Source organism: Corylus avellana, chromosome 4 (assembly GCF_965113065.1).
Source record: "Corylus avellana chromosome 4, dhCorAvel1.hap1.2, whole genome shotgun sequence".
Classification (NCBI taxonomy): Eukaryota; Viridiplantae; Streptophyta; class Magnoliopsida; order Fagales; family Betulaceae; genus Corylus; species Corylus avellana.
Window position 1 is genome coordinate 26,979,710 of NC_142493.1, and position 17,066 is coordinate 26,996,775.

Here is a 17,066-nt window from a genome sequence, read left to right on the forward strand (position 1 = left end):
ACAGAATAAGAATTTCAAGTTTACATCTGTGTGATGCCAATAAATACAGTTAGGAAGAAAACCAAGTCCCCACAAGGTAGGAAGAAAACCAAGTCCCCACAAGGTACCCAATAAATACATCATTTTATGCAGAGATCAAATGGTCATTCGTAAATTAGGCTTCAATTTTGATCCACTCTTTGCAAATGAATTTTTCAGAACTTTAGATTGACAGTGGTTTGAAGTGACCTAAACAATAGTTCATATTAACATGCACGAACTTATAATCACTCTTTCGCCTCCACACATTAGTTAAAATGCACACATGCATCTTCTAACCAGAAATTTGGGATTTACGTTGCCTCGTCCTCCTCCTAATGGAAGGTGGCGAGGACATAAGATCTCAATCTTTTCTCATTCTTTCTAATTGCACAATTGATATGAAAGTAGCAGAGAATCAAGACCATGACTTCTGATATTATGCCCATTCATTTCAATCTAATAAGAAATGTGTTCTATTAGACTTTTATTTGGACATTCTCAGTTATAGAAGTGTGCTTTCTCTTTAGCCTTTCATTGCAACTGTGGCAAAAGCAACAGCAGTCACAACAAAATACTTTAGCCTTCAGCCACACGATCATAGTAGTCAAACTCTTTATTGGATCTCTAATAAATAAGGAACATACTACACTGCATTTGAAAACCATTTCAACTGGATGTCATCTTCGGGCAGCAGTACTTCCTTATTTTGTAAGAAAAACAAAACGAATGTACAGATAAGGTGGCCGGTTCTCCGTTCAACCACCAACTCAACCAGCTTGTTCAACCAGCTTGCTCTTTGAAACATTATTACAAACAGAAAGTGTCGGATAATTGACGATAAGTGTACTGATTCGTGACTTAGGAGTGTCTAATGAAATGTTGAGCACCTCGAGGCCGAGGCTCATCAAGAAAGGTTTGGGAGGACCCGAAGACACACTATAATTGCAAACTACTTCAAACCAGTGATGAAGGTAGCAAGCAGCTCCTATTCCAAAAGGGTATGGAATGCTAACATTTCCACAGCGTTCTTGACATGAACTATTAATTGCTAAATCCGCTGCTTGTACAAATATTGCATAAATGGAACACAATAACAAAATGATCTGGAATACCATTTGCACTTGCACCACCATCTCTCTCTCTCTCTATGATGATGATGGGATTGTGAAGCAGCTATAAGCCCAAGCCCCCGCCTTTTACAACGCCATTACCATCCTTTTAAAAGTAGCCCAGAAGACAAGGGTCGATCTGTACGTAACAAAACTCATTTCATTTTTGTCTCACTCTCACCTCAAAGGATGAAAATCATGGTTTAACCAAAACATTAAAAAAAAAATATCTCTTGAAAAAAATTGTCTTCGTCTTCTGTGCATGAACCTAGCAGCCAGTATTGATCTCTCCTAAATTACAGGGGAAAATGCTCCCATGTGGATTGTCGATGGTGCACGACTGTGACTTTTTGGGCGCCTCCAATTACTCTGTAAATTTACTCTATATATTAATTAAAAAATCACTTTATTTATTTATTTTTTTAATTATAGTTTTAAATATCATATTTTTAAATCACACTTTTTGAAATCGCGAATCCAAACGAACTCTAAATCACCTATATCTAGCTCAATATTTTGTTATTCACTTTTACTATTGTATTTAAATATTATTTTCAATGATATCTTTATTCTTTCTATAATAATTATACCGTTGAAAATTCGTTTTTTTTAGTGGTCATATTTTTTAAAATTTGTATTTTTTTTTTTCCTTTTTCTTAGCCGTCATATAGGAATAATGAAATAGAGAAAACAAAAAGATTGAGATGAAAGAGAATGCTTTGTATTTTTTTTTTTTTTTTATTCTTTACTTTTACATTTGTTGAGTTGATTGCATTGTTGACACTCACAAAATATTTCAACAATTTGGTGAGCCTAATACAGAGTATTTTGGAACCATTTGAACATTTTGGCTAGTCAAAATAAACTTTTAGCTATTTTAGCTAACTTGATGAGAATGCTTTATATCCCCAATAGCAATTAGAACATTATTAGCAACCTCACCATATTTTACTTACTAAAATAATCAAAAGTAAACTTTTTTCTATTTTAACTACTCATTTTTTTAGAGTATCCCCAAAAGCTTCACTATTGTAACAATTAACTTTTACTATTCCATTTAAATTTTATTTTTCGAATATTTGTTTATTTTTCTTTGATTATTAAAAGATGAGAGAGAAACAAAAAATAGAAAGGGAATGAAAGAAATTACTTTCTTATTTAATAGGTAAGTGAACAGTACTCACTATTAATGGTGAGTACTGTTCACTCACCATTTTTTTCTCATTACAATGGCAAGACTGAAAATTGAATTGGAGTTTTTAGCCACTTGTACCAAATTGTCTCACCAAATATAACTAAAAAATTGTTTTGGTGAGACTGCTCCAAATTTGCTAGCCAAAAATAGCAAAGAAAAGATAAAAAAAAAATCATATTTCTTTATTTTAGCTATTCACTTTTTTCAAAGCACCTATCAACCTTAGCATTTTAGTTATACACTTTCATTATTCTATTTAAATATTATTTTTCAAATATTTCTTTACTTTCTCTAACATTCATATTTTTCAATATTTTTCTTTTCCTAACGGCTATTTTTTTGAAAATTTTTGTTTTCTTGACAGTCATATTTTTTACTATTTATCTTATCCTAATGGTTATATTTTTTTAAAATTTGTCTTTTCCTAACATTCTTATTTTTCAAAATATATATATATATTGAAAAATAAGAATGTTAGGAAAAGACAAATTTTAGAAAATATAACATTTTCCCGACTTTTTCATACAAATAAGACAATTTCTCCTCAAATTTTCATTGAAATGGAGTATATGTGAAAAAAGAAATAAAAAATGGAAGAGGAGTTTTATTGATTTTTTATTGGTTTGTGAGTGAACAATGCTAAGCAACTTTGTTTAGCACTGTTCACTCAAAGCGCTTTTACGTTGACTTAACAAAATAGCTAAAACCAAACATTAATTGTAGCAAAAAAATGCTCCACATTAGGCTTAACATACTGGTTAAAGATTTGTTGAGCTGCTTCAGTTCTAAGCAAATTTATTGAGCATTGTAGCTTAACAATCTATAATTTATATGTTAAAAAATTAAATAATAAATATGATTCTCTTTCTTTTTTGGGAATAAGAAAAGTAGATAAAGAAAAAATAAAATAAAATAGAAGTGAATAGTTAAAATGTTGAATCAGATGTATATATTTTGAAAAAGTTGTAGCTAAAATAGAAAAATATGTTTTTTAGCTAAACATGTGTTAAGTCAGATGTGACTGCTCTGAACCGAACCAAAATCATCAATTTAGTGAGTTTGATGGAGAAAATTTTTTGTTGTAGCATTTTACCTTACCATAAAGTGTGGGGCTTCATTTTTTTTTTTTTAAAATTAAAAATGGCAGATGGGGCGACCAACTGTGATTGTTTTATTTGGGCGTAACTATAGTAACATATGCCCACTGGAAACTACTCAGAATGAGCCTAGATGATGGAAACCGCAAATGTTGTTTCAAAACCAATTGAACCATAACCTAACTCAACTCTATCAAAACATAAATAATTCTCGAGGCAAGTAGTTTATTCGGCTTTGCTATTAAATTTTTAGTGCGGTGCCTTCTAATTGATATTGTTTAAAAAAGCATAACATTTACAATAACCACACCAAAATTACTTTTTTTGTTAACTACTTTTCCGTCTTTTCCCCTTGGACTAGAGTGCGCGGTTTCATTTTCGAGTGATTTCCGCAGATTTTTTTGCAAGTTTGATAAACATAAAACAGCCAATTAAGTTTGACATATATAGGCCATTCATCCAATTTCAAGATTGAATTATATCAACTATCAAGATAGAGGTGATTCATCACACCCCCTAAAAGTCATTGCATTGACTGACGAAAACGTTTAAACTCCAAGTCTTCGTGAACATTGATCCTAAAAAAAAAAAAAATGAATAAAATAGAAAGTAAATAGTTAAAATATTTATTCGGCTTTGTTATTAAATTTTTAGTGCGGTTCCTTCTAATTGATATTGTTTAAAAAAGCATGAGATTTAGAATAACCTCACCAAAATAACTTTTTCTGTTAAGTACTTTTCCGTCTTTTCCGCTTGGACTAGAGTATGCGGTTTCGAGTGATTTCCACAGATTTTTTTGCAAGTTTGATAAACATAAAACAGCCAATTAAGTTTGACATTGGCCATTCATCCAATTTCAAGATTGAATTATATCAACTATCAAGATAGAGGTGATTCATCATACCCCCTAAGAGTCATTGCATTGACTGACGAATACGTTTAAACTCCAAGTCGTTGTGAACATCCGCAGTGTTTGCCAAGAGGCTGGACCGGGCCTCTTCCTCAATCCCAAAAAAAAAAAAAATACCTTCACCTCAAAATTAATCTTAACATTCTTACTTTTTATACCACATCAATTATTTTTATTATAATTATTTTTATTATAATTATTCAAATAACAAAATCACTATAAAACAAATTTTTTACATTTTTTCATATAAAATATATTTCTTTTCACTTTTTCCCACAAAACATTTTCACTAAAACCAATCAAACACATATTTCCAAAAAAGCACAATAGTGTCGGCCCTGGGTCTAGCTTCTTGGCAAACACTAACATCGATCCTATAAAAAAAAATAAAAACAAAAACAAAAACAAAAACAAAAAAGAACAACCTCATTTGGTAAAACTTTAGACGATTCCCTCGTCCTATGAAGATAGGAATTTTATTTTTTTTTAATTTCTTATTCATTATTAAATTTGTATAAATGCAAAGCAGGTTTCATCAAGGATTCAAGATGGGGATTCTTTACTTCATATATTAACTTGGTGCCATACGGATTCTTCCTTTTTCTTTAATTAATTGCAAAGCCCCATGCCCATAATATTGATGTTTTTCACTCTTTTAATTTTGCACCCCCGGCGATCCTTTTCACTTTTTTCATTATTTTAACCCCAATATTAGGTAGATTTTTATTTTCTATTTTGAAATAAAACTCTTTGATTTTATCATATGTTTAGAAATCCTAAAAGAAGAACTATAGTGAACTATTTCTTCGGATCCTCCACAATTTTTTTCTATCTGGGCCGGATCCTCTAGAAACGAGTAGAAAAATTATTCTCTATGAATTTGCTAAAAAGGATGAAATATCCTAAAAGTTAATGAACTTGCATAGCAACTCGATCCTTTCCTTCTCCCTTTTCTGCTTTCCTTATTTTCAATTTTTTTTAAAATCAAATCAATATCTTTTCAGAACTTTTCTTTTTTCTTCATAAAAATATATTTTATTATTATTAAAAAAAAAATCACAATAAATTATCTGTGAGCATGTGAAGCTCAACTGCTAAGAAAGTAGGGCGAACAGTCTGCAGGGAGGGAGGTCAGATGGGAATTTTTAAGTGGAAAAGTTATTGAGTTGAGCCTGTACCCGACGTCTTCATAGGGTAAATCCATGTCAGTCATCCATGTCACACGTGCATTGACTTTTTCACAATAATCATTGTAACGATTACAATATTGCCCAACAGAATATATATATATATATATATATATATATATATATATAGTGAGTTCATTATCCTGATAAAAAAAATAAATAAATAATCAATGACTTAATAGAATAATTCTATAAATCACTTTATCATTCTCCTCCCATGTGCCGATTCTATGGCACATGAAATCGGGGGATGGGGAGAGGATGAGGAAAAGGTGTCTAAAATCAGTCGGGTTGAGTATGGTAAAACCGTGAAAGGAAGAATAGGGTGAGAGATATGGAAAGTTTTAGAAGATGGAAGGAAGTAGACAAAAAGTTTAGGGATACAACTGAAATGAGAAGGGAATAGTGTTGACAGGGGGCGTAACGCTTGATGAAGGGAAAATGAAGGGCGTGGATGAAAGTAGCATAAAAGATCGTAGTTAGCAGCAATTAATGTGGCAGGTGGTCAAGGTTGTTTAGACATTCCAAGAATTGTTCCAACAAACCCAAATAAACCCTAAATCACCTACATCTAGCTTATACTTTTACTATTTTATTTAAATATTATTTTTCAATGATATCTTTATTCTTACTATAATAATCATACCATTCATTGCAAATTTGTCTTTTTTAATGGTCATATTTTTTTAAAATTTGTTTTTATTTTTTTTAACCGTCATATAGAAATAATGAAATAGAGAAAACAAAAAAATTGAGAGGAAAGAGAATGCTTCGTATTTTCTTTATGCTTTACTTTTACATTTGGTGAGTTTTTTTTTTTTTTTTTTTTTTTTTTGGGTTGGTTTACATTTGGTTGAGTTGATAGCACTGTTCACACTCAAAATATTCCAACAATTTGGTGAGCCTAATATAGAGCATTTTGGACCAATTTGAACATTTTGGCTACTCAAAATAAACTTTTAGCTATTTTAGCTAACTTGATGAGATTGCTTTATATCCCCGGCCAATAGCAATTAGAACATTATTAGTAGCTTCACCAAAATAATCAAAAGTACATATTTTTTTTTTTTAACTACTCACTATTTTAGAACACTCCCAACAATCTCACTATTGTAACAATCAACTTTTACTATTCCATTTAAATATTATTTTTCAAATATTTGTTTATTTTTCTCTAACTATTAATGGATGAGAGAGAAACAAAAAACAAAAATGGAATGAGAGAAATTACTTTTTTATTCAATAGGTGAGTAAACAATACTCACTATTAAAATGGTGAGTACTCTTCACTTACCAATTTTTTCTCATTAAAATGGTAAGGCTGAAAATGGGAGTTTTTAGCCACTTTTAGCATATTAATTACTTCACTAAATATAACCAAAAAGTGGTTTTGATGAGGCTACAACAAATTTACTAGCCAAAAATAGCTAAAAAATAAAGAAGTCACATTTCTTTATTTTAGCTATCCACTTTTTTTCAAAGTACCCATAGCCTTAACATTTTAGTTGTACACTTTCATTATTCTATTTAAATATTATTTTTCAAAATTTCTTTACTTTCTCTAACATTCATATTTTTAAATATTTTTCTTTTCCTAACAGTCATATTTTTGGAAATTTGTCTCATTATAATGTCATATTTTTGAAAATTTTTGTTTTCATGATAGTCATTTTTTTACTATTTATCTTATCGTAACAATTATATTTTGTAAAATTTGTATTTTCCTAACATTCATATTTTTCAAAAATATATACATTATCCCAACGGTTGCAATATAAATAATACAATATCTCCTCAAATTTTCATTGAAATAGAGTATATGTGAAAAAAGAAATAAAAAAAAATGGAAGAGACGAGTGTTAATGATTTTTTATTGGTTTGTGAGTAAATAGTGCTCATCAAAGTTGCTTAGCACTAAGAACACTTTTACATTGGGCTTAACAAAATAGCTAAAAGCTAACATTGCAGCAAAAAATGATCTACATTAGACTTAACAAACTATCTAAAGATTTGCTGAAGATTTGCTGAGCTGCTCTAATACTTAATAAATTTGTTGAACATTGTAACTTAACAGTCTATAATTTATATTGTTTAATTTATTCGGCTTTGTTACTAAATTGTTAGTGTGGTGTCTTCTAATTGATATTGTTTAAAGCATAACATTTACAATAACCTCACCAAAATTATTATTATTATTATTATTTTGTTAACTTTTCAATGTTTTCCACTTAGACTAGAGTCGAGTGATTTCCACAGATTTTTTGAAAGTTTGATAAACATAAAACAGCCAATTAAGTTGATGATTTTGGCCATTCATCCAATTTCAAGATTAAATTATACTCAAGATAGAGGTGACTCAGACCCCTAAAAGTTATTGCATTGACGAAAACGTCTAATTTCCAAGTCTTCGTCAACATCGATCCTATATGCTTAAAAAAAAAATAAAAAATAAAAAAAAAAAAAAGGAAAAAGAAAAAGAAAAAGGACGACCTCATTTGGTAAAACTTTAGACGATTCCCTCGTCCTATAAAGATGGGGGATTCTTTACTGTAGAAATTAACTCAGTGCCATACGGATTCTTCCTTTTTCTTTAATTAATTGCAAAGCCCCATGCCCATAATGATGTTTTCACTCTTTTAATTTTGCACGCCCGGCGATCCTTTTCACTTTTTTCATTATTTTTAACCCTAATATTAGGTAGATTTTTATTTTTTATTTTGAAATAAAACTCTTTTGATTTTATCATATGTTTAGAAATCCTAAAAGAAGAACTATAGTGAACTATTTCTTCGGATCCTCCACAATTTTTTTCTATCTGGGCCAGATCCTCTAGAAACGAGTAGAAAAATTATTCTCTCCGAATTTGCTAAAAAGGATGAAATATCCTAAAAGTTAATAAACTTGCATAGCAACTCCTTTCCTTCTCCCTTTTCCGCTTTCCTTAATTTCAATTTTTTCCAAAAATCAAATCCATATCTTTTCAGAACTTTTTTTTTTTTTTCTTAAAAATAGTATCTTATTTTATTTTTTATATTACATCAATTATATTTTATTATTTTTTTAAAAAATCACAATAAATTTATTTGTGAGCATGTGAAGCTCTACCGCCAAGAAAGTTGGGCGAACAATCTGCAGGGAGGGAGGTCAGAAGGGAATTTTTAAGTGGAAAAGTTATTGAGGCTGGTGGACCGGACTACTATGTTTGGCAAAAGAATGGCTTAAGAAGTGAATCGGTATTATAACAAATTTGATTGATGTGAGAGAAAAAGTAAGAATATTTTGTATAAAAAAGTAAAAAAAAATTATTTTGTAGTAATTTTTTTTTTTTAAATAGTAATAAAAAGTTATTAATGTGATGTAAAAAGTAAAAATAATGGAGTTGATTTTGATATAAATTTTTTGAATTTTTGGGTCTGGTCCGGACATTCTTTTGCCAAACACAGCCGACGTTTTCATTTTTTTTTTTTTCACAAGTCCACATAAAAAGAGGGAGAAAAATTTAAACTAATGACTTTCATTTTATGAGACATAGTCTTCAACTATTTGAACTACTCCTCAAAAATCTCAGCCCACGCCTTCGTATGGTAAATCCATGTCGGTAATCCATGCTATGCGTGCACTGACTTTTTAGTCATGGAAACGCCCCACCTCCGCTTCTTCGCAATTTCGCGAACATCCTATCGGAAAAAATTATCCTCGACCACATACATGCATGGTCATAGACAGTAACTAAGGACCATTTACGACCACAAATCCTCGATATTGCCCAGTTGATTTGATGGTCAACATCAAAAACCACCTTCATCGTGAGCTACACGTTGTTGCTATTAGCCGCGACGACTACTGTGTCTTCATGAATATATAGCTCCCAAGCCTCCCATATTAGCGATAATTTAATATATAGTTTCCATCTTAGTCAAAGAAACAGCTGGCTGGTTTCATCACTAATAGCCTATGCATTACAACATCTTTAATTAACAACCTATTTAAAATTGGGAAAACTTCAGAAAGCCCCCCTGAACTTTCAGTAATTTTGACAAACCCCCCTCTGAATTTCTAAAATTTTTACTTAGGCTCCCTAAACTTCCGTTTTCTCTCACTTTGAATCCTTTTAACGTTAAAGTCAAACAATTTGACTTTTTATACCCATTTTACCCTCCCCCAAAACTATGTCGTTTTGTGTCCTAAAACTACAACACCTACCTAGCCCAAAACGACGTCGTTTTAGACATTAATTTTTTTTTTAAAAAAAAAGAAAAGCAAAATAAATAAATTTAAAAAAATAATAATAATCGAGGGTGGCTTCAGCCACCCCTTGGCCAAAATGGGGTGGCTGGACCACCCCATTTTTGGCCCCTGGCCGATCTGGGGGTGGTCGAACCACCCCCATGGCCAAGGGGGTGGTCCAGCCACCCTCAGACCGGCAAGGGGGTGGCCCCTTGGCCATGGGGGTCGGCCACGGGGGTCGGCCACCCCATTTTGGCCAAGGGGGTGGCTTCCCGATTTCGTGTTTTTTTTTTTTTTTTTTTTTAATTTTAATTTTATTTTAATATTATGCTCAAAACAACGTAGTTTTGGGTTAGGTGGTAATGTAATTTTGAAGCCCAAAACGGTGTAGTTTTGGAGTCCAAAACGACGTAGTTTTGGTTGAGTGTAAAATGGGTATAAAAAGTTAAAAGGGTCCAAAGTGAGAGAAAACGAAAGTTTAGGGGGCCTAAGTGAGAGTTTTGTAAATTCAGGAAGGTTTATCAAAATCGATGGAAGTTCAGGGGGGCTTTCTGAAGTTTCCACTTTAAATTTTATTTTTAACTAAAATTTAATTAAATTCTAAAAAAAATAAACTCCATCAAGCTCTCTATTCCCCCTGTATTTTAGGGCTTGTCAAACCTTTCTCTACATTTAGAAAACAAATTCTTTCCCCAATACTTCATTTTTTTTATGTTTGGGGAAACTTCACTAAGGACCCTCAAACTTCTACTGTTTTGAAATACCCCCCCTGAATTTCAAAATCTCTCAATTTAGTCCCCTAAACTTTCAATTGCTCTCAATTTGGACCCTTCCGTTAATTTTAGCCGTTAAAAATTCAAAAAAAAAAACAAAATATCCCTGATTTTTGTTTTTTTTTGTTTTAATAAAAAAACGTTTTAGAAGTTAGAATTTTATATAAAAGTCAGGGGTATAAACGTCATGTGACATTTAAAATCTGACGGAGTGGTCCAAATTGAAAGCAATTGAAAGTTCAGGGGACTAAATTGAGAGATTTTGAAGTTCAGGAGGAGTATTTCAAAACAGGTGGAAGTTTGATAGTCCTTAGTGAAGTTTCCCCTTTATGTTTTTATATTTTTTTTCTTATACTTTATCTCTCTCACTTTTATGGGTTTGTGGGGGTGCTTTTGAGAATAAAAAATAAATGACATAGAATAAAATTTTATTTAAATAAAATAGAGTAAAATTTAGAGAGTATATTATTTAAGGTTAAATACAATTCTAGTACCTATAGTTTGCACCGAAATCAAATAGCCACCTAAGTTTTCAAAAATATCACAAATGATACATGTGGTAAGCTAATAAACCCACTTGATACTTCTGTCAAGATTCCGTTAAGTTTTTTAACAGAACACTACATCATCCTTACACTTGGACGCCACATGGCGTGGTACTTGGATTTTTGGGTGCCACGTCATATTTTATTTTATTTTTTTTAAAAAAAATCCAAAAACAAAAAAACAAAAAACCAAAAAAAAAAAACGTTGGGTGGCCGAACCACCCCATAGGGGGTGGCCGGCCACCCCCTATGGGGCCACCCCAACATTTTTTTTTAATTTTTTTAAAAATAAAATAAAATATGATGTGGCACCCAAAAATCTAGGTACCACGCCATGTGGCGCCCACGTATACAAGTGATGTGGCGTTCCATTAAAAAACTTAACGGAATCTTGACAAAGATACCAAGTGAGTTTATTGGCTTACTACATGTACCATTGGTGATATTTTTGAAAACATAGGTGGCTATTTGATTTTGGTGCACACCACAGGTACTAGAATAGTATTTACCATATTATTTAATACTTTTGTCTTTTGCATAGCTATTAGTTAAACTAGAAAAATTGGGTTTTTAGCCAAATTTTAATTAATTAATAAAGAGTTTATTAATAACGCTCTTAGCGACAATTCTTTGTGGTTGTAAATTGTAATTGTCATCGCATTTAAGGTCCCAAACAATCAATTTTTTAAAAATACTATTTTAATTAGTAAACGAAATATTCATATATAAGTTTATCAAATATTTACAATGTTTCACTATTTAATTGATATTTCACAATATATCATTGTAACGATTACAATTAATATTGCCCAACATGAGATATATATATATATATATATATATATATATATATATATATATATATATATATATAGATACACACACACTACAGTGGGTTTATCTTGAAAAAAAAAATAAAAAAATCAATGGCTTAATAGAGTAATTCTATAAATCACTCTATCATTCTCCTCCCATATGCTGATCCCATGTGGCACATGAAATCGGAGGATGGAAGGAGGATGAGGAAGATGTGTCTAAAATTAGTCGGGTTGAGTATGGTAAAAGCGTGAAAGGAAGAATAGGGTGAGAGATATGGGGAGTTCCGATCAGAAGATGGAAGGAAGGAGACACAGAAAATTTAGGGATACAACTGAAAGGAGAAGGGAAGAGTGTTGAAAGGGGGCGCAAAGCTTGATGAAGGGAAAATGAAGGGCGTGGATGAAAGTAGCGTAAAAGAGTTGTCGTAGCTAGCAGCAATTAATGTAGCAGGTGTTCAAGGTTCTCAAAATGCAGTCCGATGTTTCTGATCGTAATGAATATGACCACTATGCTTATTATTAAAGTTTGTTAAATATAGGAAATGAACTTTAGAATTAGGATATGATTTGAAGATGTTATATTAATATGCATGTTTGGATTGTGTAGATATTAAAGTTGAAGTGGGGTAGCTGAGATATGTTTGGAATCCCTGATAAGTGTCAAGAAAGAAATTAAAGAGTAGAAGGAAAGATCAAAAACAAGAATATAAAAAGAAACAGTACAAACAAGAATATAAAAAGAAACAGTACTAAGATGTTAATTAATAACTGGTGGAATAGAATGCATTTTGATCATATTGTCGTTCAGAGAGTTAAAGTTGTGATATCCAACAATTGTCCTAATGTAATGACGTCTAGTGGCTCTGACAGAGGAGGCCTATTTGTTGATAGCTTGTGAGAGACTTGTTGCATTGTCGGCCTGGACTGCTGACTGGCATTTAGGCAAGCAAATGCTATCTTTGCAATGGAGAGCACTTCCTCGATTACTCGACCCCTTGGAGGTGAGAGGTGTTGGTCCAACACTTCCTTCAATGTGATTTGATGGGAAACTGTCGATGATGATGATGACGACGATATGGAGGAGATGAAGTTGCCTGGATGCCTTCCCATTATCACTTCCAATGCTACCATCCCAAAGCTGTAAACATCGCACTTCTCATTCACTTCCGTTGTGTAAGCAAGCTCTGCAAAGAAGATATTAGCAAATGGTATATATGGATATGATATTGTTCGCTTTAGGTCAAGCATGCACGGTTTTATTATTGGGTTTATCTCAAAATGCTTCATACCATTTAAAGAGAGCATGCTTTATGAGTGAGTAGCGACTAGTGAGGACAAAGCTTACCTGGAGCTGAATACCCGAGGGTGCCTGCATATGATGTGCAATTGGATGAGTTAGGCTTTAAAATCCTTGCTGTGCCGAAGTCAGAGACGTGGGCTTCATTGTCCAAATCCAGCAGTATGTTATTGCTTGATATGTCTCGATGAATAACAGGAGGTGAGCAGTCGTGGTGCATATAGGATAAAGCTCTGGCAACACCTCTTACAACTTTCACCCTCCTAATCCAGTCCAATTCCATTGCCTTAACCTCACTGCTCAATATATTTCTCAAGCTTCCCCCTTCCAAGAACTCATACACCAAATATGAGTATCTTGCATGTGAACAAAACCCATAAAGCTTTACAATATTCAGATGTCTTACTTCTGTTAAAGCAGTAATCTCACTGTTAAAGGCTTTTAGGTTAGCCACTATGCCATCCTCTGATTGGTGAAGTTTCTTCACAGCAACAACTAGACCATTTGGTAGCTCAGCTCTATAAACTCTTCCACATCCCCCCTCTCCAATGCTATATCTTGAGTTGAATGCGTCTGTTGCTTCAACAATGCTTTGATGTGCTATTTTCCCATCATAGCTCCATATCACAAACATATTTTCATTTTCTGCATCCCTTGGCTCATCATCTATCTTTCTCCCTTTTTTGAAACCAACACAATATATTCCTGCAATGATATATAAAAGAAATAGGGCGCCCAAAAGAGAGACTGTGATCAAAATCGCGGCTCGGAGGCTCATCTTTCCACCAGGTCTTTTGCTCAACAAAGAGGGGCAAGCCTGCAAACCAGTGTTGTTGCCACACAAGGCTCTGTTATGTTCTAGTGCTACTATTTGTGCCCTGCTGAAAGCTTTGTTGTTAGGAAGAGGACCCTCCAAATTATTGTATGATATGTCCACGGATGTCAAGCTTAACATTTCACTATAAGTGGATGGGATCGAGGCAGACAGAAAGTTGTGGGACAGGTTTAACAAAGCTAAGTAGTGTAAATATCCAAGCTCCCATGGAAGCTTTCCTGTGAGCAAATTGTGGCTAAGATCAAGATTGTTGAGACTGCGTATATTGGCAATCTGTGGGGTGATACTTCCCCAAAACCTGTTCATGCTCAAATTCAAATCTGTGAGTTTTGAGCACTGTGCTAATTGTTTGGGAAGTGATCTGCTTAGATTGTTTGCTGCCAAGTTAAGTTGACTAAGACTGGAGAGCTTTCCAACTTCCGTGGGAATATTGCCTGAAAGTTTATTATTATTCAGTTTAAGAAGGAATAATAAATTCAAGGCCCCCAATTCTTTTGGAATGTTTCCTACTAGGTGATTTTCGGATAGGTCAAGCACTTCTAGTTTATTTGCTTTACCAAGATCATGTGGTATTGTACCTGAAATTCTATTGTTTGAGATCCTCAAGCTTGTTAGGCTTTTGGATTGCCCCCAGTTGTTCGAAAGTTCACCATAAAGCTTGTTATAACTCAGATTGATGTATTTCAGTCTTGGATATATGCCGAAATCTTTCGACATGTTCCCTTCAAGCTGATTTCTGTGCATTTGAACTCTAACTAAGTTGGTACAGTTTTCTAAACTCTTTGGAATAGGACCGAAGAAGTTGTTTTCATGTACAGCCAATTGTTCAAGTGCCCCATTGGCGCATATATTTTGTGGTAAATAGCCAGACAAGAAGTTCTCAGCCACTAGAAAACCTCCCAAAGATGTAAGATTATAGATTTCTGTAGGAATGGAGCCACTGAGTTTGTTCATAAACAAAACTAGGTTAGGCAGGGATGTGAGTTTTCCTATTTCAGGAGGGATGTGGCCAGATAACTGATTGACACATAGGAACAACGTTGTAAGGTTGTTCAAGTTTCCTAGTACAGGAGGGATGTGGCCAGAAAATTGATTGATACTCAGATCCAAGTATGTGAGCTTGGTCAAATTGCCTACTTCTGGAGGTATGCGGCCAGATAGATTATTAACACCCAGATTCATAAGTACGAGATTTGTCAAGTTTCCTATAGAAGCAGGGATTGAACCTACGAGATTGTTTTTTGGCAAATGTAGCTCCATTAGAGAATGAAGATTTCCCATTTCCCGAGGTATAGATCCATTTATCTCATTCTCATCCAAATAAAGGTACTGAAGACTCATCAGCAGACACATCTCAGATGGAATATTTCCAGAGAGCCGATTGAGACTCAAGTCTAGGTGAGTGAGCTTGGAAAGATTACTGATATGGGGTGGAATGGTTCCATAAAAAGAGTTGTTAGAAAGCTCGAGGCTAACAAGGTCGGGGAAGGATAAGAAGTTGAGACATTCAAGCGTACCTCTCAAACCACTGCTTGTGATGTTTATATGCGTGACACTTCCAGGCTCATTGCATGTGATTCCATCCCACTTGCAGGGGTTATTAGAAGAAGAAGCAGAAAAATTGTGGGAAGGAAGAAGGGTCCAGGAAGGGAGGAGCATTTGAGTTGAATTGTCAAGACTGTCTTTCCATCTCAGAAGAGCCTCTGCTTCTTCTTTTCTCCAAGTCAAAGAGGAAGAAGCTAGAGCAGAAGAATCATGGCTAAAAGAGATGAAGATGATGATGGGTAACAAGACCCTAAGTGGAGTGAGCAGGTTAGAGAGTGGTTGCTTAGGCAAAACTGACATGACTTTAGCTATGGGGTGAGATTGGTTTGCTGATGAAAAGGCTTGATTCCTGCACTGCACAGGGTACTTATAGACAAGAAAATTCGTACACAGTTTATCGTATGCATATATTCATGACCATTCTCCTTGGCTATTTCCGGAGCGGTTGTTGGTACATCTATTTTGGAATCAATCCGTTCACACATGGGCACTGATCAAATCTGTAAATGGTATTGAAATTGCATGATGGGTGTTCATTGTATTTTCTTCATAGACAAAGTGCACCACTAAATGGTTGCCATTTAGCTTATCACTGGAGTGAGAATTTCCTCTGTATTTGATGATTCCATCACAAGATGGATGGCCGTGGGTCCATTAAATTGGAATTTGATGATGGCAATTTGAACCACATAGTTTCCTCTCTACAGTAGTCAATACAATAGAGTTGAAAATCATCGAGTGTGGAGTGTGGGTTGGTTATCCTATCTTAATCAATAGAGACGTTTGTATTGACTTGTAGAAAAAGAAAAAGGAGAATATGCTCCTCCCTTTCAAGGGTGGAAAAGGGAGGTTGAGGGGCAGGTACGTATACGTGGGTATACGTAACTTAGAATTATTAAATGTTCTCATATATGATCAGCATCCTCGTTTTCATAGATAGTGGCTAAATTTTTAATGTCAATTTTCCAAATTCCAAATGTAGAAATATAGATAAACAAAAATATAGATAATTAACTGGAAAGAGAGCTATTATGGTTAAAAGGAATTTGCATAGTGATATTGTTAAAAATAGCATATAATTGTTGAAACTCGGAAGAAAAAAAAAATATATAATATATGATCAATATACTGCAGCTGCTACAAGTAGAACGCCTTAAATCCTCAGCTCTCTTTGGTAATAAAAACAAATTGAGATTATGCCACATCCTTGCTCAATTATGTAAGGATATAATAGGGTTTAGGGTTTTGATTAGAATAAAAAAAATGTAAAGATATAATAGTGGAGATATAATAATAGTGGGTTCAGTGGTATAACTAAATAATAATTCGGCCTAATTGTAATACGTTTTCTGTTAGAATGGTTGTTAGAAGTTAGAAATGTGTAACTGAATGTTGGCTGTATAAATATAAGCAGCCCAGTTCATTAGAGGGTATGAAAGAAGTTAGGTCATTCTTGTAGTTCCAATTCTGGAGACTGAGTTGTTCTCGAGTTCAGCTATTCCTTGTT

The 17,066-nt window shown here is 33.4% G+C and overlaps 2 protein-coding genes across 2 annotated transcripts in view; both read right to left on the minus strand.

Moving 5' to 3' along the window:
• The window catches only part of LOC132177742 (uncharacterized), a 37,445-nt gene that overhangs the window by 1,431 nt on the left and 18,948 nt on the right, over positions 1 to 17,066 (minus strand). The gene's annotated exons all lie outside the window — the stretch shown is intronic.
• On the minus strand, positions 12,687 to 15,859 carry LOC132177116 (uncharacterized). Its single transcript, XM_059589335.2, has 2 exons — positions 13,228 to 15,859; positions 12,687 to 13,066 (listed from the first exon to the last, which is right to left on the minus strand). Exons 1-2 carry the CDS (start codon positions 15,857 to 15,859, stop codon positions 12,687 to 12,689), a joined length of 3,012 nt encoding a protein of 1,003 aa, XP_059445318.2.

Coding starts and splice junctions, on each gene's coding strand:
- LOC132177116 (XM_059589335.2), bottom strand. CDS start 15,859: ATGTCAGTTTTGCCTAAGCAACCACTCTCTAACCTGCTCACTCCACTT. Junction 13,067..13,227: donor CCTCGGGTATTCAGCTCCAG/GTAAGCTTTGTC, acceptor TCTTCTTTGCAG/AGCTTGCTTACACAACGGAA.